The sequence below is a fragment of the Rutidosis leptorrhynchoides genome, chromosome 6, assembly GCF_046630445.1.
Source record: "Rutidosis leptorrhynchoides isolate AG116_Rl617_1_P2 chromosome 6, CSIRO_AGI_Rlap_v1, whole genome shotgun sequence".
In the NCBI taxonomy this organism is placed as follows: domain Eukaryota; kingdom Viridiplantae; phylum Streptophyta; class Magnoliopsida; order Asterales; family Asteraceae; genus Rutidosis; species Rutidosis leptorrhynchoides.
Window position 1 is genome coordinate 95,610,091 of NC_092338.1, and position 26,129 is coordinate 95,636,219.

The window sequence follows — 26,129 nt, forward strand, 5'->3', positions numbered from 1 at the left end:
CGACATCCACACCGGATTTCAAATTAGGCGGCGACTCTCTGCCCAAAAACTTACATTCGCCGATGTCTTCCGATGCAATTTCCAACGTTGAGGGTGCTGTGTTCGAGGAAAGCAAGGGCATGCGTGTGCCTGTTTATCCGATTCCCCATTCGTGCATTTCCCAAAATCAACATCAAACTGGGCCAGTTCCTCATGTTGGGCCAGACTCTTCATGTGAATTTGCTATGGACAATCAGACCCTAAACGGGCTGGACCTGGGCTTAGATGAACGTGACGTGGGTGACCCCAGCCCAATAGGAAATGTTCATGCCGACTTGCAGGACGTACCCCTTTGTCCTGCTTTTACCGCGGTAGCTCGGTTTCGTGTTAAAAGGAAAAAAGCTCCTCCTTTGATCAAAAGTCATTTTATTAAACATGTGTGGGGTAGGAATAATATGAAGCGTAACCGACGTCGGGATAATTTTCGATGGCACGATAGATATTTTATCGAGAATGTGATGAATGACTCGGAAGAGGATATTGGTTGTTGTTCGTGTTACTCTTCTTGCGCGTCATCGGACTCGGAAGCATAGTTTTTTAGTTGTCGTGTCGTGTCCTCGTGATTGTGTGTCTTCTTTAGTTTCGTGCATTTGTGTGTGCGTGCGTCCTTTTTTGCGGTTGTGTGTTAGTTCGTGTAATTGTCTAGCTCCTTGCTAGTCTTTTTTCGTGTATTGTTTTATTCTTAATAATAAAATCTGCTTGCCTTTCAAAAAAAAAAAAAAAAAAAAGACAAATATAGAAGAAACACAGAGGCTAGAACAAAGATCTAAAGAGGGTCAGTTGATATTACAAGATTAAACTCAATGTTCAAAATTTAATTCCAATGCAACCGTTTGGTGATTACAATAACATGATTACTAACTGCAGTACCCCATATCTAATACTTCTACTTTATGGTATCTATTGTGTCGGAAGTTTTCAAGCCGATTTTATCTTGGCTGAGGTTGAAGCAAGGTGGGAAAGAGTGCTATGTCCCACAAACATCAAAAAGATCCCAAGAACTCCCAATGTTTTCAAAGTGGTGAAAAGATCCAACTGTCGGCAAAAATAAACAAAATTATAAAAAAACATATCCACGTTAGAGGTGTCATGAAAATTGAAGTTGCTAAACGATTAGAAAGAAGTGAAATGAGACGCATACCTTCAACCAGAAAAAGGCATAAAGCACGAGCACTGCAGCAATACCTCCATGAAAGAGGATGGCGAATGTCGCAGGTATGGTTGATGTTGGGAAGTTCTTCAGGTTCACACCAAGACGTAATAACTAACATAAAAAATAGAAACCATTGATAATTAGTTAGCTACAAGATTTAGACTTCAAGACAGATTACTAATAAAAGCATGAGAAGCAGGTTGTGGTAATGGGTCAAAACAAGTAGGGTTGCAAGGTCAAGTTGTGTTGACCCAAAAACACAATTTGGGCCTTCAAAAATATCTAAGTAATCATAGAGGTTAATTATAATTAAAATCCCAATCCCATTCAATAACAACAAAAGTTATATAAACCTTTGAATATACAAATTCAGGAGGGTTGTTTTTGTTTTGTTTTAAACTGCAAACTCACACGTCAGTACGTCACTCACACACACACACACACACACACACACACACACTTCGAATAAACTTTGCTTACTCCTTGAGTGCCTTTAACCAGTTTCACCCATTATAGTTTTAGCTTTGATTGAGCACTTTTAGATTTGTGTACACAAATATCACAATACAAACGATCTACGCAAAAACTTACCCCAACTAAGAATGCCAGGAATGGAACAATAACCAAACCCAAGAAAGCAAAAGAAACCTCTTGAGGAGGACGTTTTTCAGGAACTCGGAAGATGTGCTTTATCTCTTCCTTGGGTCCATATCTTAAGTAAGGATCGACAGCTTGTGTAGGGGGGCGGGTTGATTTCTCAGGCGCATTTGGAAAATCCAACTCAATAGAGCCGAGAGGTTGCAAAAAGGAGTTCTCCTGAAAGACACAAATAGGCTTAGAAAATGAACAGCATATGAACATTAATTATTGCTGATTATGCAATATTTACCATGACTGCGTCACCCACTGTCAGCTCAATTTCATATTGACCAGAGAGATAATAGAACTTCTCTACAAGACCAAGAAAATCCTGAAACGCGCATAGTAAACAAGTGTAAGAATCACATTAAACTTTTCATACATGATCAAATTCCTACGAATACAATATTCTAGCACATATTTTAGAAATCCATTGGCGACTTGACTGAATCTTGGAGCCTAAATTAATTTTCAGGCAGGATTTAAAACCCATGGAAATTTGATTTTACCATTTTCATGGCGTCTCAATTTTATTTTATTTTTTTTAAAAAAAAAAATTTCCTACTTATTGGTTATTGGCCGGAGGTCCACTCGGAAGCAATGGATAGAGAGGGACGACTTTCTCTACTTTTGAGTGTTTTCACTCTGGGTGGAGAAATAACTTGTCTTTATTCTCGGATAGAGGAAGGATTGTCTACATCTCACCTCCCCCTACACCACTTATGTGGTATTGGGTTTTGTGGTATTGGGTTTTGTTGTTGTTGTTGTATATTTTAGAAATCCATAGCAAAGCACAAGCTATTATAGTATAAAGAATATACACTATAGCATTGAAAGCCTTAAAACCAGTAGAGTTGTGCTGGAATGATCCAAGTGGAAATTTCAACTGATTTACTAAATAAGGGTCCGATTTGGGGTGTGTTACCAACTGGTAGAAATGTGCCATATACTAAGTAGCTAAACACCAAAGGGCCTTTTAGCCTAGCTGTATATGAGGAGCCCATCAAACAAGAGGTTTTGCGACGCACATTGGTTGAAATTTGTAAGATTGCCATTCTAAGTAAAATTATATTAAGATAAAAAAAAAAATAAAGTAGCAAAATATAAAATAGGTAAATTGAGTTGGACGTTGGCCAGAGTGCTGTTCAAATGTAATCAACTTTTCAAATTCACTTACGCAAACAAAATATATACGGAGTATTATTTTTATAGTAAAGTTTTGCATCAATATTTTTATGATTTAACTTGTGAAATTTAAAACGCGTTACATAATAAAATTTAGGCAAGTCAACTCTAAGCGGAGCCCATTTTTCCTCTACATGATTGACCATTTTTGGCCCATTACCCAACCCACGGACGCATCCATCCATCTTTCCACCACTACAGGACACATAAAATTTCTCGTAATTGGTACGTAAAATATAAAACAGCAACTTGAAAACAAAAAAGAAATCGACCAGAGTTATCTCAAACTGCTTCCCAGGGTTTCCCACAACAAAGACATGCTCAACTCCAGTTTCATGCTTCAGCTTTAATAAAGCCTGCAAAGTTAACAGAAGTCAGTTAAGCAAACAAAAACTGATCATATATAAATAGTCTGAAAGCTAGTTAGAAACCTGATGAGGCTTGAACGGTTTGCCCAATGGGGTTGTCAGAACAAAGGATAAGAGCAACTTTTGAAGGTGGTTAGCTGATAAAGCCAGCTCAGACTTTCCAGGTAAATCAAGCCTAACAAACCAAAGATCAAGAAGATGCATATACAAAAATGTCAGTTTACGTGAACAAAAACAATGAAATGACACATTATGATCAAGTCATTAGTCTGCTATAAGTTCATGTTATGATCAAGTCAGTTTGTACGTCCAATAAAGGTTTAGAAGGACATACTTTTTTTCTGACTCTACGATATCGCCCTCAAGTACTGCAACTTTGGCGTTATTAACTTCAATTACTCCTGTAACATGGATTGGCACTTTCGTTCGGCCTCCAGTTGCATACTTTCTTTTATGTTCTGGATCTGAAAGCACAATCTAGAGAAGGAATAGATTAAATTGGAGATGGAAATACATGTACTAAGGTACTATTGAACACCAAATAGGGCTGGCAAATAACAGTATAAGTTTTGGATCAATCTGAAGTACCTCAAAAGCAAAAACGTACTCCCCAACATCAACACTTTCAGGAAGATCCATGGTATGTATATCTTCTTTTGGATCAAAATGAAGTTCCTGAAGTAAAATGAATCATAGAAAACTAAATCTGGGACTCAAGCTTATAGATATACAAGTCATGGGTAACAATTGCCGAGTAATAGAAGACCTGTTTAAGGACCGAGGCGTCTTTTGAACCAGAGGCAAAAACTTGCATAAGTTTCACTGACAAGGGAGGAGCCGAAGAGCCCAGCACAGTTTTCACACTGACCTGCAAGCAAATTAATATCAAAAATCCTTGATAATCGATCGAAAAATAATTAGATAATCATCCGCTATTACGTGTCTATTTTAAATAACATTTAATGCATGTTTAGCCATTAGGTACATTACTAAAACCCATGTATGATATGATCAAGTAGCAAAATGAACTTCAAAAATAGACCTAATAAGATGCTTCACCCTTTAATATAAGATGTCTCTAGACAATGTCGGCCTATTTAATGTTCATGTTTCACTTCAGATTCTCTCTCTCATTATACTACTAAATGTTCAGAATCTAGGAATATGACAGATCACAATAGAATGTAAATAAAATAGATACAGCATGATAAAACAGGCTAGGCACCATAGCACACACCTTAAGTTTATCTTTACTGGTCAATGAAAGCACAGTAGCAGGAAGCGACAAAATTAAAGGAGCTGATACACTGCAACAAGAAACGATTTGCGATATTAGAAGAAAGAAAAAAGTATGTGACAAATAAACGCAGAAGGGACAAGATGTAATGATCAGACGAGAGTTACCTGTTGTTTTCTAAGCAAGATAAGGCATCAATTTGGTAATACAAGTCCTTGCTATTACCAGGGGTTCCAATGCCAAGAAAAAATCTTGCTAAACCCAGTATTTTGTCCTCGGGTATCTACAAAATTTGAGCAACAACAGAAATAAACTATTAGATATAGGAAGTGGATTGTATCAAAAGTTCATGAGAGTTAATCGCACGTTTAAACTTCCAGAAATAGAAGCAAAAGCAGTCAGCCCTCGAACAACTGCAGAAGTAGCTGAAAGTGGGCCTTTTTGCCCACTGGCATCAATGTGTTTGTCATCGAAGTAATAAGCCCCGTCATCTGCAAAACAATGATGAAATAAATAACTAACTAGTGTATTCAAGGCACAAACAACTTTCAATAGAGTTGGAAATCAACCCTCATGCATATATGAATATTCTCAAAAACTAGTACAGTACCACATTGAGCTCACACTCTTTATAGTTGCATATTAACACATTTTATTAAAGAATGGAATCAACATGTATGTTCACTTTTTTATTTATTATTCGTATTTGCCATGTGTACCATCAGATATGTTTCACCAAAATCTACACAACCTTATAAAGCATAAAGCATAAAAAATGCCACATGCAAAGTTGAGGTGAAAATTAAGTAGAATAACCAAAAAAACAAAGAGGTATAAGCATACTACAATATAAATATATATCGAGTCACCATTAGTACAAGATCATGAACTCTGATGCAGGGATAAAATCCACATTAGTTCAAGTGTGGACTTTAATCTAATAAAATAAGTTCCACACTCTTGAGAATTAATATATTAATATTAATATACAAACTACACTAAAAAGAGGTAAAGAACAATTCATGCACTAACCATATTTCTCGATACTGTCAAAGAGCTTCACAATATCTTTTTTCAGCGTACCAATCTGCACAAAGGTACGCAGAAGTTATGGGCATTTCATGTTAACGTCAGTAGAACTGACAGATGGTAAACATCACACAACAGTGTGCACTATAACCCGAAAGATGTGGAAAGGCACAGCTAGCATCAAGTTTAGTGATTGAAAAAAAAAAATGCTACTGAAGCATTAATCATATAAGCATGTTGAAACAGGGGTTATCGTTATCAACTCCTCACACCATTAACAAAACTAGCTAACATTCACAGTACTAGTCAAATATCAAATATTTAGATGAATAAAGAATATAATATATCTTAAAACTGATTCACATAGGCTGCCAATACATATGGCTACAAAGCATATCTCAGATGACACACATCCTTGTAGCCCCACCACTTGTGTGTCATAAATGTTGGGACAACACATTATTCAAACAAAAACAAGAGCAGGCAGTGTGGACTTGTTGGCATAGTTGCACAAAAAATATGTGAATGGTTCAAGTTTGTCATGAAAGACACATATATACTATCAAACAGAATGCAAATTACCAGATTTTCATCGATCGCAGAAGCTGCTAATGATACAGCTCCAGAAAGTGTTTCAAATGCCACTCCTGATTCAGGTTAAAAACACATAATTAATTGACCAAATAGCATGAATGTTGACACTTAATCAAGTTGACTATGACCAATCTTCAGCAGGACAAAAAAGTTGGGATCTTTTGACTAACAGTAATTGAATAGTCATTAACATCATCATTAAGCAAAAAAAATCTTGCCTGCCGCATAAGTACTAGACTCAGGATTGTTAACACTATAACGCCACCTTCCATCACTTTGACTGAGAGCCTGAGAAATGACAATTATTACAAAGTCAGCTAAGACATTCACATAACAAGAAGCAAAAAGAAATCGCAAATTCTGCTCTAGATTGGAAAATATAACAATTATCATACGTTACAAATATAACCAACCTTTATAGAACGTAAAATCCCATCAGCATTTTCAAGAAGTACATCCACTTCGGAACTCAGATCCTACAAGGAAAATGAAAATAAAAGGATCATCATTTCATAGAAAAGATAAACACGAAGCTAATATTTATCAGAAGGATTAAAAATGGCAATAATTTATAGGTACTGGCTTCAATATGTCAAAATAAACTGACAAGAAAGCGAAAAATTTATGCAAAACTAAGCACTGAATTAATCAAATTTCCATATAAGTTGGTATACCTTAATAAGTAGCAAACTTCCTATAGAATGATAATAATCCAGAAGCGATGATGCATCTTTAACAGCATCTTTAAGTCTTGATACAACGCCCTAAAGAAGTAAGAATCAGTATAAGAACATTAAATCCTTCATAAAACGGACATCAATGTATATACATGAGCATAACATGGTGCGAGATCAATCATACTCTTAAATCTGTCTGACTAATCTTGCATTTCAATAGCCCATTAACTCGTAACGCGTGATACAATTCCTTTGCGTTCGAAGAAGGCGATGAAAGAGTATCCACCACAGAACTACAAGTGTGGTCCTTTATATCAGGTTTCTTTTCAATTCCAAGAACCTCAAATGTCCTTAATGCTTCATAGGATTCTTCTAAGCTGCAATGTAGAACCCTCAATCAGTTGTCTAAGTTAGATTACAACAAATACGTTATCAATCTTCCACAAACAGATGAAGAATGAAAACATAATAGGAGTAGATACATGAGAGATTAAGATTCAAATGAGTGGCAATTTATTTTAGTACATATCTATATCCTCTAAGCAACAAAACTGTGATACATTCCATTTTAATAAGCTTAAAACCATTACGACTAATCAGCCTTTACAAATCACAGCCAAATCCATACATCAACCAATTAAGAGTTCCTTCTTTTTCGATTACCAACTAAAAAATAAGTGTAAACTTAAATTACTTAGCCATGTGTCTACTCTTCAGTCAAATAAGCCTCTACAGCGACAAACAACAATAAGTGTGCGTCTGTGTATGTATTCATTTCACCACCTCTAAAGTTTTAATCCTTACACAAACACACAAAAAACCTCACATAAGATACGATAATCCGTAACGCCATATCATTCAGAAAACTAACATTTCATAATGTAATACCTAAAATAACAATAAAAAATCAGATACTGAAGTTGATTTAGAGTTTAAGTAAACCTCGAAAACGATCCAGCGGCGGGAGAAAACAGTTCTAATGCAGCGGACCGGTGAGATTCAGAGATCGGATTAAATACCGCTACAGCTTCACAGATCCATGTTACTGCTACTAGTACAATGATAAACCCTAATTTTATCGTCATTGCCTGTATTAATTAAGTTTTAAACAATAAATTGAAAACGAAATAAAGCAATCTAATAGCTACAAATTTGATCGATGATTCATAATATATAATATATAACTGTATGTAAATTTAGGATCTTACGAATTTGATCGGAATTCGAAGAGAAACAAGTTATCGACACAAGTGTAGTGTGTGTAAGTTCAGAGTCTTCGACGGACTGTAATTCAACGCCGGAATGAAAGCTTAGGTATTGCACTGGAAATATGTTTCATTTTTCACCCTTTTCTTATACTTTTAACCAGAGTCAGTCCTTGTGAGAATGCAAGTTAGGAGCTCTTACACTGTATTCTGGAAAATATTTAAAGAGAAAATACAAGAAATAAATAAGAATGGTAAATTAGCATTTTTTTTAATTTAGAATAGAAGATAGAAGATAAAAGATACGAAGAGAAATTACATCAAATCATCCATTTACTTTATTTTCAAGAACATCCTACTGCTAACTTTAATGGGTCTGGTTTGGTCCCCACTCATTTTGGGCTTGTTGGGTTCATGAATCCTTTTGGGTCTGGTCTGGTTTCTGTAACAACCCGTCTTTTTCCGTTTACTTTCCATTTAACTATTTTACGTCCGTTATTTAGTTATAACATCTCTCGTTAATTTGCGTTTTTAAAATATTTCGTTTAGATGATTCACGCACCCGCTTTTAAACTCGAAGGACTAATTTCGCCATTTGACCAAAGTGGCAACTAGTTGAACTAGTCACCACCTCCCTCCCCACCACTCATTATATTTTCTTTTTCTTTTCCATTTTCTCTCATTTTCTTACTTCCAAACTATCATCCTTTTCATCTTCAACATTAAATCATCATCTAAATCATTTCAAGGAAGTTTACAACAAAACGGATCGTACTTTTGGAATCATCTCTTCATCCTCTACGTTTTGGTACCAATTTCACTACTTGGGGTAAAGTTTCTAAAAACTCTAGATTTCTCTAATTCGATTTATAGACTTGAAATGGTGTTAGTTAGTGTCTATGGCTCGAGTCTAGCATGAATATGTGATTTATTTGCTCGATCTTGTTGTTTTGCATAAACTAGCATGAACTTGAAATGGGTGTGTTTAATCTTGAGTTTTGGTTGATTAAATGTTGTTTAAATGTTAAAGTTCGTATATTAAATGTGTTACTAGCATCATTAGCTTCGTTTTGGTATGTTGGTTGACTTAGAAAAACTTCATTAACATAAGTGTTAAATTCTTGATTCTCGATTAGGGTTTGATAGCTTTTAAAATGAACTTTTGATGTTTTGAATGCTATGAAACGTTGTAAGTAAGTGTTTAGTTGCAATGTATGTTAAATTACCTTCGAAATTGCATATCGTATGTGTAAATTGGATGTCTGAATCACCATTTGCATTTTTTGAGCTTGAAACATTAAATAATGATCATTCGATGAGATTTCGGTTATTGAAAATGATGTTTTTGTTTGATGAAATGTGTTTAGTTGTGTTCCTCGTTAAATTACCTTTTCAACGATGTATGGTACGCGCTTTGAGTGTTTTCGGTTCATAATTTGTGAATGAAATAGTTTTGGTTCGTGCACTTGACCAATTTACAGCCATTCAGCACCTGGAAGTTCACCTGAAAGTTTAGTGTTGTAGTGACCCGTCCTAATCCTCCTGGACGAAGTCATCAACATTTGGTCCCATTGCGATGATCGACTCCAAGTAATGTCCTTAAAATGAGCTAATGCACAGCGGAAGACTTAATTCGTACCTGAGAATAAACATGCTTAAAAGTGTCAACCAAAAGGTTGGTGAGTTCATAGGTTTATCATAACAATCATTTCAATATTTTAATAGACCACAAGATTTCATAATCATAAACATAATACACTCGCAAGTGTATAAAAATATTCTATAAATTGTAGGCACCCGGTAACAAGCCTTAACGTTCATGTTTTACCCTCTGAAGTACACCCGATCAGGTGTGTTAAAAATACCTCGAAGTACTAAAGTATCTCATAGTCAGGATGGGGTTTGTCAGGCCCAATAGATCTATCTTTAGGATTCGCGCCTACCGTACATAGACAAGTAGTTTAATGTTACCAAGCTAAGGGTATATTTCTGGTTTAAACCCACATAGAATTAGTTTTAGTACTTGTGCCTATTTTGTAAAACATTTATAAAACAGCGCATGTATTCTCAGCCCGAAAATATATATTGCAAAAGCAATTAAAAAGGGAGCAAATGAAACTCACAATACTGTATTTTGTAGTAAAAATACATATGGCGAAACTGCACAATGCAGGGTTGGCCTCGGATTCACGAAACTATATCGAGTATATATATTAACACATATAATTAACATGTAATAATAATCAAACTAGTTTATATATATTACATATTTAATTTAGTAATATATTTGTTTTGTATAATATATATAATTAGTATTATATTGTTAAATCAAAAATTTGTTATATGTAAATATTTATGTAAATAATGTTATTAGGTTTAATATATAATGTATATATAATATTAATATAGTTATAGTATATGTAATAAGTATATTTTTATATACAAAATATTTATTTGTTAAAATGATAGTTTTGAAGATAATGATTTATTAATAATAATAATAATAACTTTATTAATCATGATAATACTAATAATAAAAATGAGATTGTTAATAATGATACTTATGTTAATAATAATAGTAATAGTACTAATAATAATAAAAATAATACTAATACTAATGTTGATGAAAATAATAATAATTTGTATTGGTTTCAAAATAATAATAATAATAATTGTAGTCATAATAATGGTCATAATACCTATTTTAATAATAATAATATTAATAATACTCCTAATACTTAATGATAATACTTAGTAATAACAATAATGATAATAATATTTAATTGTGTTAATAATGGTAACAATAATAATTAACTTATCCATAATAATAATAATAACAATAATAATAATAATAATAATAATAATAATAATAATAATAATAATAATAATAATAATGAAAACTACCTTTGAAGGCTTAAAAATAATAAACTACTAAAGCCGGGACTCGAGCTCAAGACCCCTCGCTAAACACAAACAGTCCTAAACCACTCTTCCATTGTTGCTTTTCTGCTATGATTCAATGCCAATATATATTTAATCTATATCTTTTCTGTTCTACTTCTTATCATCATCAATACATTCGATTATCACCAATATCACGGTCCAACATCATCATCATCGTTATTACAGTCCAACTGCGAAATATAAGCCTGATCTTGGCCCAAAAACACGACAGGGAATGGCCCAACAAGCAGATCATGGCAGTCCATATTAGCCCAACAATCATAAGCAACCCTGGCCCAACTAAAAGCACCCGGCCCAATCAAGTTAAAGAAAGAACTCGGTTGTTTGCTAAGTTATAAAAGTATCTGTTCCTTATTTTAGTGGCATACAGCTGTGCAGTTTTCTGTTAATCATAAACTCGACAAGTTTCACTTTACAGCAATTGATGTTATCGTTTAGTATTAATTATGATCATTATCTTTAGTCATAGCCCAACGTCTCTATCCTCTCCATCATAATCGATATTTTTGTTTCTAACAGGAACATAGGCAACAATATGCCTGTAGAAGGATAGTGTGACGGTGGAGTTTGTTGTGGTTTCGAATAAAGTGATAGGAAATAGAATCGTTAGCAGCAGCAGTTATAATTGGTGATGGTTTTTGATAGGGTTTCGAGTAGAACGGAAAAATAGCTAGAGGGTGCAGCAGGAGTATACGTACAAGGTTATGGCTTGTGGTGGCGGTTTTTCATAAAAAAAAATATCACTGTGACTGCGAGCAGAAATAGTAGGAATACCGCATCAGTAAAGTCGTATAACAAGGGGATTGTTTAGTGATCGTTTAGAGATCTTGTTTCGAACAGTACAAAATTAGCAGCAACCTTAGTGACAGAAACAGGAAGATGTACTCGTAGATAATAGATGGTGGGGTGTTTTGGTTCGAATGAAAAATAGAAACAGAAGATTAGTAGCAGTTATAGTTCACTATAACAGCTCATGGTGACGTTTTGTTGGTGGTTTTAGAATTAACGAATGGTTGCAACGGTTAGTAAGGATAGTAGCAGTGAGAAGAACGATCGAAATGGTGATGATCGATGCTTCGGTTAAGGTGGTCGAAGATGGTGATTTCGAAAGAATAACAGAAATTGTTCGAGTAGCAGTATCATTTGTGGTTCGTGATAAAATGTAGAGAGAGAGAGGTTGAGAGAGAAGGAAGGTTCATGGTGGATGTTAGGTTAGTTGTGGTGTTGTGTGGTGGGTTTACTAGTTGGTCTCGATGAAACACAAACAGAAGTGGGTTTCAATAGGTACATGGAGGTGTAAAGGTGATGGTGGCTCGAATGATGAAGGTGATGGTTTCTAGGTGGCGGGTGTGGAGATGAAGTGTTGGCCGGTGATGGCCTAGTTTATGTGCTTGACACCAAAAAAAAATAGGATGTTTTAGATGGTGATGAAACATACCATGTGTGTGTTTTATGTATATATATATAAACATAAATGTATTAAGTACATGTTTGTTAAAGGTTAATCTTTCAGATGATTGATCGAATCAAAAGGAAAACAGCCAAAAATTTATTAAAGCAATACAAGGATTTGATTGAGAATTGTCTTATAGGGAAGATTGGGGATCGATTGAGCTTCACGGGCATAATAGAAATAGAGAAAGGAAAAAGATGATAGTGATATAAATAGATAATTATTACGCGTATATATAATATATATCAGTATTTATATATATATATATATATATATATATATATGATTAATCTTAATTATTAATAATAATATATAATACTTTTAATATTATAACAAATAATAAAAATAATATAATAGTAATAATAATAATAATAATAATAATAATAATAATAATAATAATAATAATAATAATAATAATAATAATAGTATTAATATTAATATAACAAATCATTATTAACATATACATACTCATATAGAATGAAATGTTATAAATTTTCTACATGTAATATTTATAAGTTAATTTATAAATTATATATATATATATTACAATATACATATACTAATCATATATATATAAATATAAATTTGTATATATTTTATATATATTAACCCACAAATGTATATATAAGTATTCATTATTAACCAAGAAGAATTAAAACGTGTGTTTCTAAATAAAGTAATCAAAGTTTATATATTTCAAAATACTATATATATATATATATATGATTACCTTTTAAATTATAAATTTTTATTTTATATCATAACTTATCTTACATCATTAATTCTAATAACTAAATTATATATTATGGTTTCAAGTTAAATACAATATATATATATATATATATATATATATATATATATATATATATATATATATATACACACACACATATCAAATTACAAACAATTGTTCGTGAATCGTCGAGAATGGTCGAAGTCAATTGCATATATGAAAATAGTTCAAAATTTTTGAGCTCAACCTAACAAACTTTGCTTATCTCGTCAAAGAATAATATTGTATCGAGAGTTTGGTTCAAAATTAGTCGAAATTTTCCGGGTCGTGACAGTACCTACCCGTTAAAGAAATTTCGTCCCGAAATTTGATCGAGGTCGTCATGGCTAACACTAAAAAGGTTTTTCATGACGAATATGAGTTGATAAATAGTGTTTTATCATTATTGGGTAATATATATAAAACGATTCGATTGTGTGAAGCGTGCGAGTGAAGCTGTCACAAAAGAGTGAAAAATTTCGTTTTCACTTTTGACGTAGTCATGGTGGATTTCCGGAATTCAAGGAATTTAAGGAAATCTTCTATTCAGAAAGAAAATGAAATAGCACGATTTATTAGCAAACTGTTGGAATTACGGAAGAACGTGAATTTAAAGGAAATATTTCCTTGATATTCTTAGAGCTTAAGTAGAATGAAAGAGTCATGTAACATGGCTCATGATGAGGATAGGATCTGTGAATCATCATCACGTTCCATTAGAAACTCAGCATGACTTATTGTAATATAATCACGTTGGCCAAGTGTCATTATATTATACTAACTCATGCATCAGTTCCCAACACTACTTCAAAATCATTCATATTTTAAATTCGAATTTTAAAGAATATAGAAACTAAGGCAGTTTCTTTTAGGATGTAACACAGATAGCACGAAGAGATAGATAATTTCGGACAAGAATATTTATGATGATATTTTGGAATTTATAAGTTCGAAAGATGATGATGAAAAATTGTCCGCAAGATTTTAACATGACCTCGGAGTAAGATATTCTCTAAAGATTTCATCGGATCCCGAATTACCTGGATTCTTCGAATATAGGGTTTGGTCTTTGTATTTGTCCTTGGTCTCCTTCGTGGTTAGCTCAATCCATTTTTCAGTACCAAATTTTCTATCGAGCGTTCCTAACACTTCCTTCTTTATCATCAACTTTTGGTCATTAACACCATCTTCAACATGCTGCTTCGTCAGCATTTTCAAAGTTAACGGATCTGGGTCATCGGTTATCAAACTGAGGTGGTTTCAGGAGAATTGTATTTTTAGATGATTAAACGTTGATGGTCATATGGTGGAATATAAAAGATTCTCCGGTAACGATAAAAGAGTACGCATATATATATAAAGATTATAATAAGGTTGTTTTGAGTGAAAAGTCGAAATCAACTTGCTGGAGCTGCGACAAAAATTGGCTAATTTGGAAAGGAATTGCAAAGTTATTTTGGGTAATAATAATGCCAAAGGAGCTAGCACGGATATGTGTTAAACGTTTACTCAGTTTCCGAGAGTTTTTCATGTGCATAACTATATGCATAAATCTTTCCTTCCGTAGATGAAGTGCGGTTGGTTCATTCTCTCAATCGAGGTGTTTTCAAGAATCATGAAAGGTTTGAACGCAAATTGGAATCGTCAAGATACAAATGAGGTTTAAGATGAAATCAAGTGGCAAACTTGAAGAATTGTTTAGTTTCATATGTTATAATCAATATTTTAATCATTTTAATTGTCCAAAGTTAGCAGTCCAATAGTCCAATTGTCCAATAGTCCAATAAATTCATATATAATTTAATATATAATATTTGAATTAATTTAATACGTATCGTGACCCGTGTACCGGTCTCAGTATTGATCACAACTCAAACTATATATATATTTTGGAGTCAACCTCAACCCTGTATAGCCAACTCCAACATTTACATATAGAGTGTCTATGGTTGGTCCGAAATATATATATAGATGGGTCGATATGATAGGTCGAAACCTTGTATACGTGTCCCGTTATTTAAAGTGCGTAAAATAAATACAGAAATTAAATAACGATAAATAAAATTGCGAGAATGTAAATTGCGAGAATGTAAATTGCGATAATTAAATTGCGATAATTAAAATGTAACCAGTTAGCTAGGAATAGTTAGCGTGGATTCTTAACAATATTTTAATTAGTTAATTCATTTGTTTCTAACAAGTTTTATTTTTGTCCAATGTTTTCTTCATTATGCCACTTGTTGGATTCTGATAGGTCAAAATCCAAATATGAAATTTGAATGAAAATGGTTATTCTGTGGTGAACAGATACATATATTGGTGATTGCAGGTAGGATAGTAAATGACTGTTGATTCAGATTCAAAGAATGTACAATGTAACTTATTAATGTGAAATCTCAATATTCCTCGGGTACTACCTACCCGTTAAAATATTTTCATCATTAACAGTTTGTACAAAAGAATTTTTAATTACAATCTTTATGTAAACATATATACATATATATTTTATTCAGATGTAATCATGGATTTAATGAGTCAATAAGATATTAAACTCATTTGATTTATCGTTAATTAAAACTTTATAAATTACATAATCTCCATGTCGAGCAAAGATAATCGATGTAGAACGATATGTAGAACGAAGATAAAGTAGATAGAACGATACGTAGAATGATGATTATGCTCGAGGTATAGATTGTGATGTTGAGAAATGTGATGTTGAAACTTGGGTTGTTGGTGGTACTGATGTTGATGTTGGTGGTACTGTTGGTACCGATGATGTTGCTGAAGCTAGTACGTTTTGCACCATATTTTTCAAAGCTACAACTCGGGTGCGAAGTTCGTTGACTTATTACTCCGGGATGATTGTCGGTAGGAACGAGCGAATGAATAAGGTTTGGAATTTTAGATAGAAGATAATTGTGGCGAGGTATTCGGGGAATGAGGGTGAAAATGGTGTTTCAGATTGGTTCGGCGATGAGTGCTTTAGGTTCTTTGCCAAGAGGTGAATTCGATTGGTGGAAGAAAATGATCGCCTTCTTCTCGCCTCCATTGATTAAATCAACTACGAACACATCAGATGAATTGGGGATGGCTGATTGGTCGATTCATTCTGGTGACGCTGCTATCGGAGCTTAAGTGAGACTTCATATCGGAATTCGAGGGATTTGAACTAGTGGTGAGTTTCATTTGATACGAGTGAATAAAGGATTTTTCGATATGAGATGATTTTTGGATATCGGATAATATTCTAATTACATAGAATACCTATACATAGTACAGAAGATCACGTAGATTACGGATTTAAGGAAACGTGTCAGATAAAGTCTACAGTAACATATACGCTAAGATATGAATTAGCAGCTGCGTTAAGATATGAATTTGTCTATACACTATTCATGCAATCAATGCAGCAAGATGTGTATAGACTAAGAATGATAAGCAGTAAATTTTCCACTAGGAATGATAAACAATACTTATAATATGCAGCTAAGGTCGAAGTCCAGACTCGCTAATGCATCCTAACAACTATCAGTTAGACACACTAATGCAAGACCTGGTTCGCTAGGACCAACGCTCTGATACCAGCTGTAGTGACCCGTCCTAATCCTCCTGGACGAAGTCATCAACATTTGGTCCCATTGCGATGATCGACTCCAAGTAATGTCCTTAAAATGAGCTAATGCACAGCGGAAGACTTAATTCGTACCTGAGAATAAACATGCTTAAAAGTGTCAACCAAAAGGTTGGTGAGTTCATAGGTTTATCATAACAATCATTTCAATATTTTAATAGACCACAAGATTTCATAATCATAAACATAATACACTCGCAAGTGTATAAAAATATTCTATAAATTGTAGGCACCCGGTAACAAGCCTTAACGTTCATGTTTTACCCTCTGAAGTACACCAGATCAAGTGTGTTTAAAATACCTCGAAGTACTAAAGCATCCCATAGTCAGGATGTGGTTTGTCAGACCCAATAGATCTATCTTTAGGATTCGCGCCTACCGTACATAGACAAGTAGTTTAATGTTACCAAGCTAAGGGTATATTTCTGGTTTAAACCCACATAGAATTAGTTTTAGTACTTGTGCCTATTTTGTAAAACATTTATAAAACAGCGCATGTATTCTCAGCCCGAAAATATATATTGCAAAAGCAATTAAAAAGGGAGCAAATGAAACTCACAATACTGTATTTTGTAGTAAAAATACATATGACGAAACTGCACAATGCAGGGTTGGCCTCGGATTCACGAACCTATATCGAGTATATATATTAACACATATAATTAACATGTAATAATAATCAAACTAGTTTATATATATTACATATTTAATTTAGTAATATATTTGTTTTGTATAATATATATAATTAGTATTATATTGTTAAATCAAAAATTTGTTATATGTAAATATTTATGTAAATAATGTTATTAGGTTTAATATATAATGTATATATAATATTAATATAGTTATAGTATATGTAATAAGTATATTTTTATATACAAAATATTTATTTGTTAAAATGATAGTTTTGAAGATAAAGATTTATTAATAATAATAATAATAATAATAACTTTATTAATCATGATAATACTAATAATAAAAATGATATTGTTAATAATGATACTTATGTTAATAATAATAGTAATAATACTAATAATAATAAAAATGATACTAATACTAATGTTGATGAAAATAATAATAATTTGTATTGGTTTCAAAATAATAATAATAATAATTGTAGTTATAATAATGGTCATAATACCTATTTTAATAATAATAATATTAATAATACTCCTAATACTTAATGATAATACTTAGTAATAACAATAATGATAATAATATTTAATTGTGTTAATAATGGTAACAATAATAATTAACTTATCCATAATAATAATAATAACAATAACAATAATAATAATAATAATAATAATAATAATAATAATAATAATAATAATAATAATAATAATAATAATAATAATAATAATAATAATAATAATAATAATAATAATAATAATAATAATGAAAACTACCTTTGAAGGCTTAAAAATAATAAACTACTAAAGCCGGGACTCGAGCTCAAGACCCCTCGCTAAACACAAACAGTCCTAAACCACTCTTCCATTGTTGCTTTTCTGATATGATTCAATGCCAATATATATTTAATCTATATCTTTTCTGTTCTACTTCTTATCATCATCAATACATTCGATTATCACCAATATCACGGTCCAACATCATCATCATCGTTATTGCAGTCCAACTGCAAAATATTAGCCTGATCTTGGCCCAAAAACACGACAGGGAATGGCCCAACAAGCAGATCATGGCAGTCCATATTAGCCCAACAATCATATGGCCCAACTAAAAGCACCCGGCCCAATCAAGTTAAAGAAAGAACTCGGTTGTTTGCTAAGTTATAAAAGTATCTGTTCCTTATTTTAGTGGCATACAGCTGTGCAGTTTTCTGTTAATCATAAACTCGACAAGTTTCACTTTACAGCAATTGATGTTATCGTTTAGTATTAATTATGATCATTATCTTTAGTCATAGCCCAACGTCTCTATCCTCTCCATCATAATCGATATTTTTGTTTCTAACAGGAACATAGGCAACAATATGCCTGTAGAAGGATAGTGTGACGGTGGAGTTTGTTGTGGTTTCGAATAAAGTGATAGGAAATAGAATCGTTAGCAGCAGCAGTTATAATTGGTGATGGTTTTTGATAGGGTTTCGAGTAGAATAGAAAAATAGCTAGAGGGTGCAGTAGGAGTATACGTACAAGGTTATGGCTTGTGGTGGCGGTTTTTCATAAAAAAAAATATCACTGTGACTGTGAGCAGAAATAGCAGGAATACCGCATCAGTAAAGTAGTATAACAAGGGGATTGTTTAGTGATCGTTTAGAGATCTTGTTTCGAACAGTACAAAATTAGCAGCAATCTTAGTGACAGAAACAGGAAGATGTACTCGTAGATAATAGATGGTGGGGTGTTTTGGTTCGAATGAAAAATAGAAACAGAAGATTAGTAGCAGTTATAGTTCACTATAACAGCTCATGGTGACGTTTTGTTGGTGGTTTTAGAATTAACGAATGGTTGCAATGGTTAGTAAGGATAGTAGCAGTGAGAAGAACGATCGAAGTGGTGATGATCGATGCTTCGGTTAAGGTGGTCGAAGAGGGTGATTTTGAAAGAATAACAGAAATTGTTCGAGTAGCAGTATCATTTGTGGTTCGTGATAAAATGTAGAGAGAGAGAGGTTGAGAGAGAAGGAAGGTTCATGGTGGATGTTAGGTTAGTTGTGGTGTTGTGTGGTGGGTTTACTAGTTGGTCTCGATGAAACACAAACAGAAGTGGGTTTCAATAGGTACATGGAGGTGTAAAGGTGATGGTGGCTCGAATGATGAAGGTGATGGTTATAGGTGGCGGGTGTGGAGATGAAGTGTTCGCCGGTGATGGCCTTGTTTATGTGCTTGACACCACAAAAAAATAGGATGTTTTAGATGGTGATGAAACATACCATGTGTGTGTTTTATGTATATATATATAAACATAAATGTATTAAGTACATGTTTGTTAAAGGTTAATCTTTCAGATGATTGATCGAATCAAAAGGAAAACAGCCAAAAATTTATTAAAGCAATACAAGGATTTGATTGAGAATTGTCTTATAGGGAAGATTGGGGATCGATTGAGCTTCACGGGCATAATAGAAATAGAGAAAGGAAAAAGATGATAGTGATATAAATAGATAATTATTACGCGTATATATAATATATATCAGTATTTATATATATATATATATATATATGATTAATCTTAATTATTAATAATAATATATAATACTTTTAATATTATAACAAATAATAAAAATAATATAATAGTAATAGTAATAATAATAATAATAATAATAATAATAATAATAATAATAATAATAATAATAATAGTATTAATATTAATATAACAAATCATTATTAACATATACATACTCATATAGAATGAAATGTTATAAATTTTCTACATGTAATATTTATAAGTTAATTTATAAATTATATATATATATTACAATATACATATACTAATCATATATATATAAATATAAATTTGTATATATTTTATATATATTAACCCACAAATGTATATATAAGTATTCATTATTAACCAAGAAGAATTAAAACGTGTGTTTCTAAATAAAGTAATCAAAGTTTATATATTTCAAAATACTATATATATATGATTACCTTTTAAATTATAAATTTTTATTTTATATCATAACTTATCTTACATCATTAATTCTAATAACTAAATTATATATTATGGTTTCAAGTTATATATATATATATATATATATATATATATATATATATATACACACACACACATATCAAATTACAAACAATTGTTCGTGAATCGTCGAGAATGGTCGAAGTCAATTGCATATATGAAAATAGTTCAAAATTTTTGAGCTCAACCTAACAAACTTTGCTTATCGTGTCAAAGAATAATATCGTATCGAGAGTTTGGTTCAAAATTAGTCGAAATTTTCCGGGTCGTGACAAGTGTCACCTGAAAGTTTAGTGTCACCTGAAAGCTTGGTGTCACCTGGAAGTTTACCTGAAAGTTATAAAAAAAATAAATATAAAAATGTTTCGTTTTTGGTGAACGGTTTTGAGGTCGTCACATTATTGATGGACAATTGTCGAATACCCGACCCGACCCCGTTGACTTTGACTTTGACTTTGACCAAGTTTGACTTTTAGTCAAACTTAACTAAACTCTTATGCAATCGTTCTAACTTGCATTTATACTTATATCTTGCATGAAACTTGACAATTTGACTCACATGCTATATTAATCGAGTCGTAACGAGCCATAGGACTAATTGAACACATTTCGACCGACCTTGTGTCTTACCCGGTATTGATACAACTTACTTGTTTAGGTCAAGACTAAACAACTTTCATGCACACGTTTACTTTGTGAAGTACCTTTATACTCGTGCACTCAAGGTGAGATCATTGTCCCACTTTTACTCTTTTATACTTATACTTGGGATGAGAAAACATAAACGATTCATACTTTTATACTTTAAACACAAATACGAAAACAAAGATACGTACGAATTAGAACAAAAATCCTCAAGTCCAATTATCATTAGTTACACTTGTAGGGTGTAAGCGAGAACTTATGTTGTGTGGCCATACGGGTTTGACGAACCCTCTTTCGGATGGATGAAACGTATTTTCGGTATATAGTGTAGGTTCTAACACTATTATGTAGAGGTAAGATTCAGTTAAGTTTTGGTAATTGGGTGCTCGTGATGCAAACAACATCTTTTGGAATGTAAACGATTTGGATAATCAACTGATACAAAATCTTGTGGTTCAATACAATATACTTACTAAACCTATGATTTCACCAACGTTTTCGTTGACAGATTTTCTATGTTTTTCTCAGGTCCTTGAATGCTAAGTGATACATGCTTCCGCACTCTATTTTGATACTTGCTTGGATGTCGAGTATACATGCATACATGGAGCGTCTTTTGACTTTACTAATTTGTGTCGCATAGGTTTCATTTGTACTTTAAACGTTGTAATGTAACTAGTCGTTGAACTACTTTTGTAAAACCATGAAACATCTTCACTTTTGAAATGAATGCGACATAGTTTTGGTCAAACGTTGTTTTAAAGACTTATGACCACGTAACGGGACCTAAGTAGACGGCGCCGTCAAATGACGATTTTGTCGGGTCGCTACAGATGGTATCAGAGCATTGGTTGTAGGGATTTAGAGCTCATTGGTGTCAACCCCGAGTCACAGGGTACATTAGTGAGCCTAGACTATTACCGGCATATAGACTTGAAGTAGGACTTGCTTGACTACTTGTGCATTTATACTTGAACTCTTCTATTCGTATCTAACTCCTATTTCATCTTAATCTCACGTTGTTTATTTTGATTGACACGCCATCTTGACTTTATGAGGTAATGTCGAATGCACATACGAATTAGGGTAATATAATTGCCGGGATTATATTACGGTGACTCATATGGACGTTCCGACATTATAACATAAAGAATTTAGGGCGAGTCAAGGAAAATTTTCTCTCTATCTTTATTTCATATCACGATTAGTATTATTGAGAATACTAATCAACGATATTCTTGTATCTTGAAGGAACAATGCCTCCTCGCCGAGTCCCACGCAATGAAACTCCCGAACAAGTTCTTCAACGAATGATAGCCACCGCCGTAGATGCGGCCATGGCCGGTCACTCTTCCAACAACAATAACAATAATAACAACAACAACAACCATGGAACCGGTAATTCAAACAAGGGATGCTCCTACAAAGCTTTCATGGGGTGCAAACCTCACACTTTCGATGGGACCGGAGGACCGGTTGCTCTCACTCGATGGTTTGAGCAAACGGAAGCCGTTTTTAGCATAAGCGGTTGCCGGGACCAAGACAAGGTCAAATATGTAACGACCCGACCAAAACCGTTATTGACGGCGCCGTTAACTTAGGTCCCGTTGCGTGGTCGTAGTCCCTATATGAGACTCGTTTGACCAAAATTATGTCGCATTCATTTGAAAGGTACAAGACTTGCAAGTTTAGTTTACAAAACCGTTCGACAACAAGTCTAAGTTTACAAAAGTCATAAAGTATAAATGAAATAACTTGCGACATAATTAGTTTAAAAACACAGTTGCTATAAATAGCGTAAGTATGTAAACAAAAGTTTGAATCCAAAGGTGCTATCACTAGCGTATGTATGTATGTATCTTGACTCCAAGCAAATAATCAGAGTGTATGCATGTATGCTTGACCCCAAGCAAGTATGAGTGTACGCGGAAGCATGTATCAAATAGCCAAGTATGAACCTGAGAAACATATAGAAAACTGTCAACGAAAAACGTTGGTGAAATCATAGGTGTATTAGTAAATGTTATATTTTGAACCACAAGATTTAGTATTTCCATAAATTGATCATCCAAAAGTTGCATTCCAAAAGTTGGTTCGCGAGCACCCAATTATCAAAGCTTAACATTCCTTCCATTGTATACCCCATCACTTAGTGCTAGAACAAACACTGATTCTCGAAAATATATTTCATCCGTAGACGGTAGCGAACCGTCAAAGATGAGGGTTGTCAACCCATATGGCCATATAACATAAGTTCTCGCTTACACCCGGCAAGTGTAACTAATGATAATCGAATTGAGGATTTTTGTTCTAAACTCGCTGTAGAATGTTTGTTTTCCTTGTACTTGTGTTCAAAGTATAAAAGTAAGTAGTACAAAATGTAACAAAGTATATGTTTCTCAGCCCACAATTTAAAAGTATAAAAGTTGTTGAAAAGGTGGGACTATGATCTCACCTCGAGTGCACGAGTATAAAAGTACTTCACAAAGTAACGTGTGCATGAAAGTTGCTTAGCCTTGACCTAAACAAGTAAGTTGTATCAATTAACCGGTTACGACACAAGGTCGGGTGAAATGTGTTCAATTAGTCCTATGGCTCGTTACGACTCTATTAAGTATAGCATGTGAATCACGTTGTCAAGTTTCATACAAGAAACAAGTATAAAAGCATGTTAGAACGATTGCATAAAAGTTTGGTTAAGTTTGACTAAAAGTCAAACTTGGTCAAAGTCAAAGTCAACGGGGTCGGGTCGGGTATCCGACAATTTTCCCATGATGAGAAATCATTTATGAGCAGAATGGCCAAGTTTCATGTTAATCGGAGTTACGGTTAAGCGGGAAACATTTTGTGAAAGGAAAAATAAAAACAAAAATGAGCTGGGCATATGCGCGGCGCGCAATGGGTTGCGCGGCGCGCACCCAGTGCAATTTCTGGTCAGAACTCAACCAAGAAGGCAAGCATCTGAGATTTCTGATTCTGCGCGGCGCGCGGGTAAATGCGCGGCGCGCACCATGCTGTTCAGCTATTTTCTGCAGTTTTCAACTTATGCACGAATCCAACTTCAAATACCCATAAATCCTAAACCGTAAACATCCAAAACAAGTATCTTATATCGTTGGAAAGGTATTTTGACAAGGAATACAACTAACCACTTTTCATCAAGCAAAAACATCATTTACAATAACCGAAAACTCGTCAATTGATCAAGAAAGGTTAATTTTCAAAGTTTCAAGTTCGTAAAACGTATTTTATGATTCGGGAATCCAATTTACACATACGATATGCCGTTTTGAAGGTAATGAAGCATACATTACAACTAAACACTTACTAATAACATTTCATGGCATTCGAAACATCAAAAGCTCGTTTTAAGTCTATCAAACTCTAACCAAAATCCGCAAAAATCAATATTCATGTTTTTGAAGTTTCCTTAATCAACCTACGCATCAAAACGAAGCTAGTGATACTAGTAACACAATTAAAACATGAACTTTAACAATTTAACAACATTAACTCATCCAAAATCAAAGATTTAGCACACCCATTTCAAATGTTCAAACTAGTTACTCAAAACAACGAATCGAGCAAACAAAACATATATTCATGTTATACACGAGCCATAGACACTAACTAACACCATTTCAAGTCAAAAACACGAATTTAGAGAAATCTAGAGTTTTAGAAATGTTACCCAAAATCAATGAAGTTAGTATCAAATCGTAGAGGATGATGAGAGGATCAAGAATATGTAGTCGGATTTGTTGTGAGCTTCCAAGATTGAATTTAGATGATGAATGAATGGAATGGGTTTGTGTGTGTGTTCTTGAGATGGAGAGAAAAGGGATGAGGGAGATGATGGAATGGATGAAATGGGTTGACTAGTTGACCTAGTCAACTAGTTTGCCCATTTGGCAACTCCGGTCCCTCGAGTTTCAAAGCGGGTGCGGGATTTAACCGATCGAATATTTTTAAAACGCAAGTTAACGAGAGATGTTATAATTAAATGACGGAATTTTTATGAACGTTAGTCAACGGAAACTACGAATTTAAATAACGAAAGGTATTATTTAAAAGAAAAAGACGGTGTTAAAAATAAATTTAACGGAAAAACGCGGGATGTTACATTATCCACAACTCAAAAGAAATTTCGTCCCGAAATTTAGTTGGAAGTAGTAGTTATTGAATCTTCCTCGAGATTTTGTGTTGCCAATTCTACGAATGAAGGAGAAGTACGTTCTAGGGTATTTCAACGAACCTGAAGGTCGGGGTCGTATGTCGTTTTAAGGTTTGGTTCCATGATTTTATGGTTTCCGGTCCTCCTAGGAAGTGAGGTTCATCGTCGATAGTGAGTTCATCAAAGAAGATAACAAGTTCTCGTTTCGCAAAACACGTCTTTGAGTTGATACATCGAATGTAGGATAACGGAGACCCCAAAATGAGTCGGAAAGGTCTAAACGGCTAGCGACGGGTCCAAAACACCCCAAGAATTTAAAGGGTCAAAATATCGCGGATTTAGCTTCCTACGTTTTCCCGAAACGGATTGCACCTTTCCAAGGTGCGACTCTTAACGCGACGCGGTTTCCCACGTGGAATTTGAAATGTTTACGTCTAACATCGGCGTAACTCTTGGTGATTACGAGTCGCGTAGGGTTTTACCTGAATATGAATAAATTTTCTCGGTTGTTCATGAATAACCTCGGCCCCGGTGAATTGATCATTGTTTACTTTGTTCGACAAAAGAGAATGACGTTTCCGGTCACATGTGGTTTCAAAAGGAGTGACGTTAAAACTCGAGTGAAAATTTTGTAGTAAGAGAGTTTGATTAAAGGCAAAGACGTTTCTCAAGAAAATTTGAAGTTGGTAATACAAATTC

General features: G+C 33.6%; 1 protein-coding gene across 1 annotated transcript; it reads right to left on the reverse strand.

Moving 5' to 3' along the window:
• Window positions 1–796: 796 nt before the first annotated feature.
• On the reverse strand, window positions 797–8,006 carry LOC139851557 (dolichyl-diphosphooligosaccharide--protein glycosyltransferase subunit 2-like). The gene is made up of 19 exons (XM_071840638.1): window positions 7,864–8,006; window positions 7,106–7,298; window positions 6,919–7,008; window positions 6,658–6,720; window positions 6,463–6,532; window positions 6,233–6,297; window positions 5,654–5,708; window positions 4,988–5,112; window positions 4,789–4,904; window positions 4,622–4,691; window positions 4,151–4,252; window positions 3,973–4,059; window positions 3,719–3,861; window positions 3,448–3,559; window positions 3,289–3,372; window positions 2,082–2,162; window positions 1,784–2,008; window positions 1,181–1,303; window positions 797–1,074 (listed from the first exon to the last, which is right to left on the reverse strand). Exons 1-19 carry the CDS (start codon window positions 8,004–8,006, stop codon window positions 958–960), a joined length of 2,064 nt encoding a protein of 687 aa, XP_071696739.1. The 3' UTR covers window positions 797–957.
• Window positions 8,007–26,129: the final 18,123 nt, after the last annotated feature.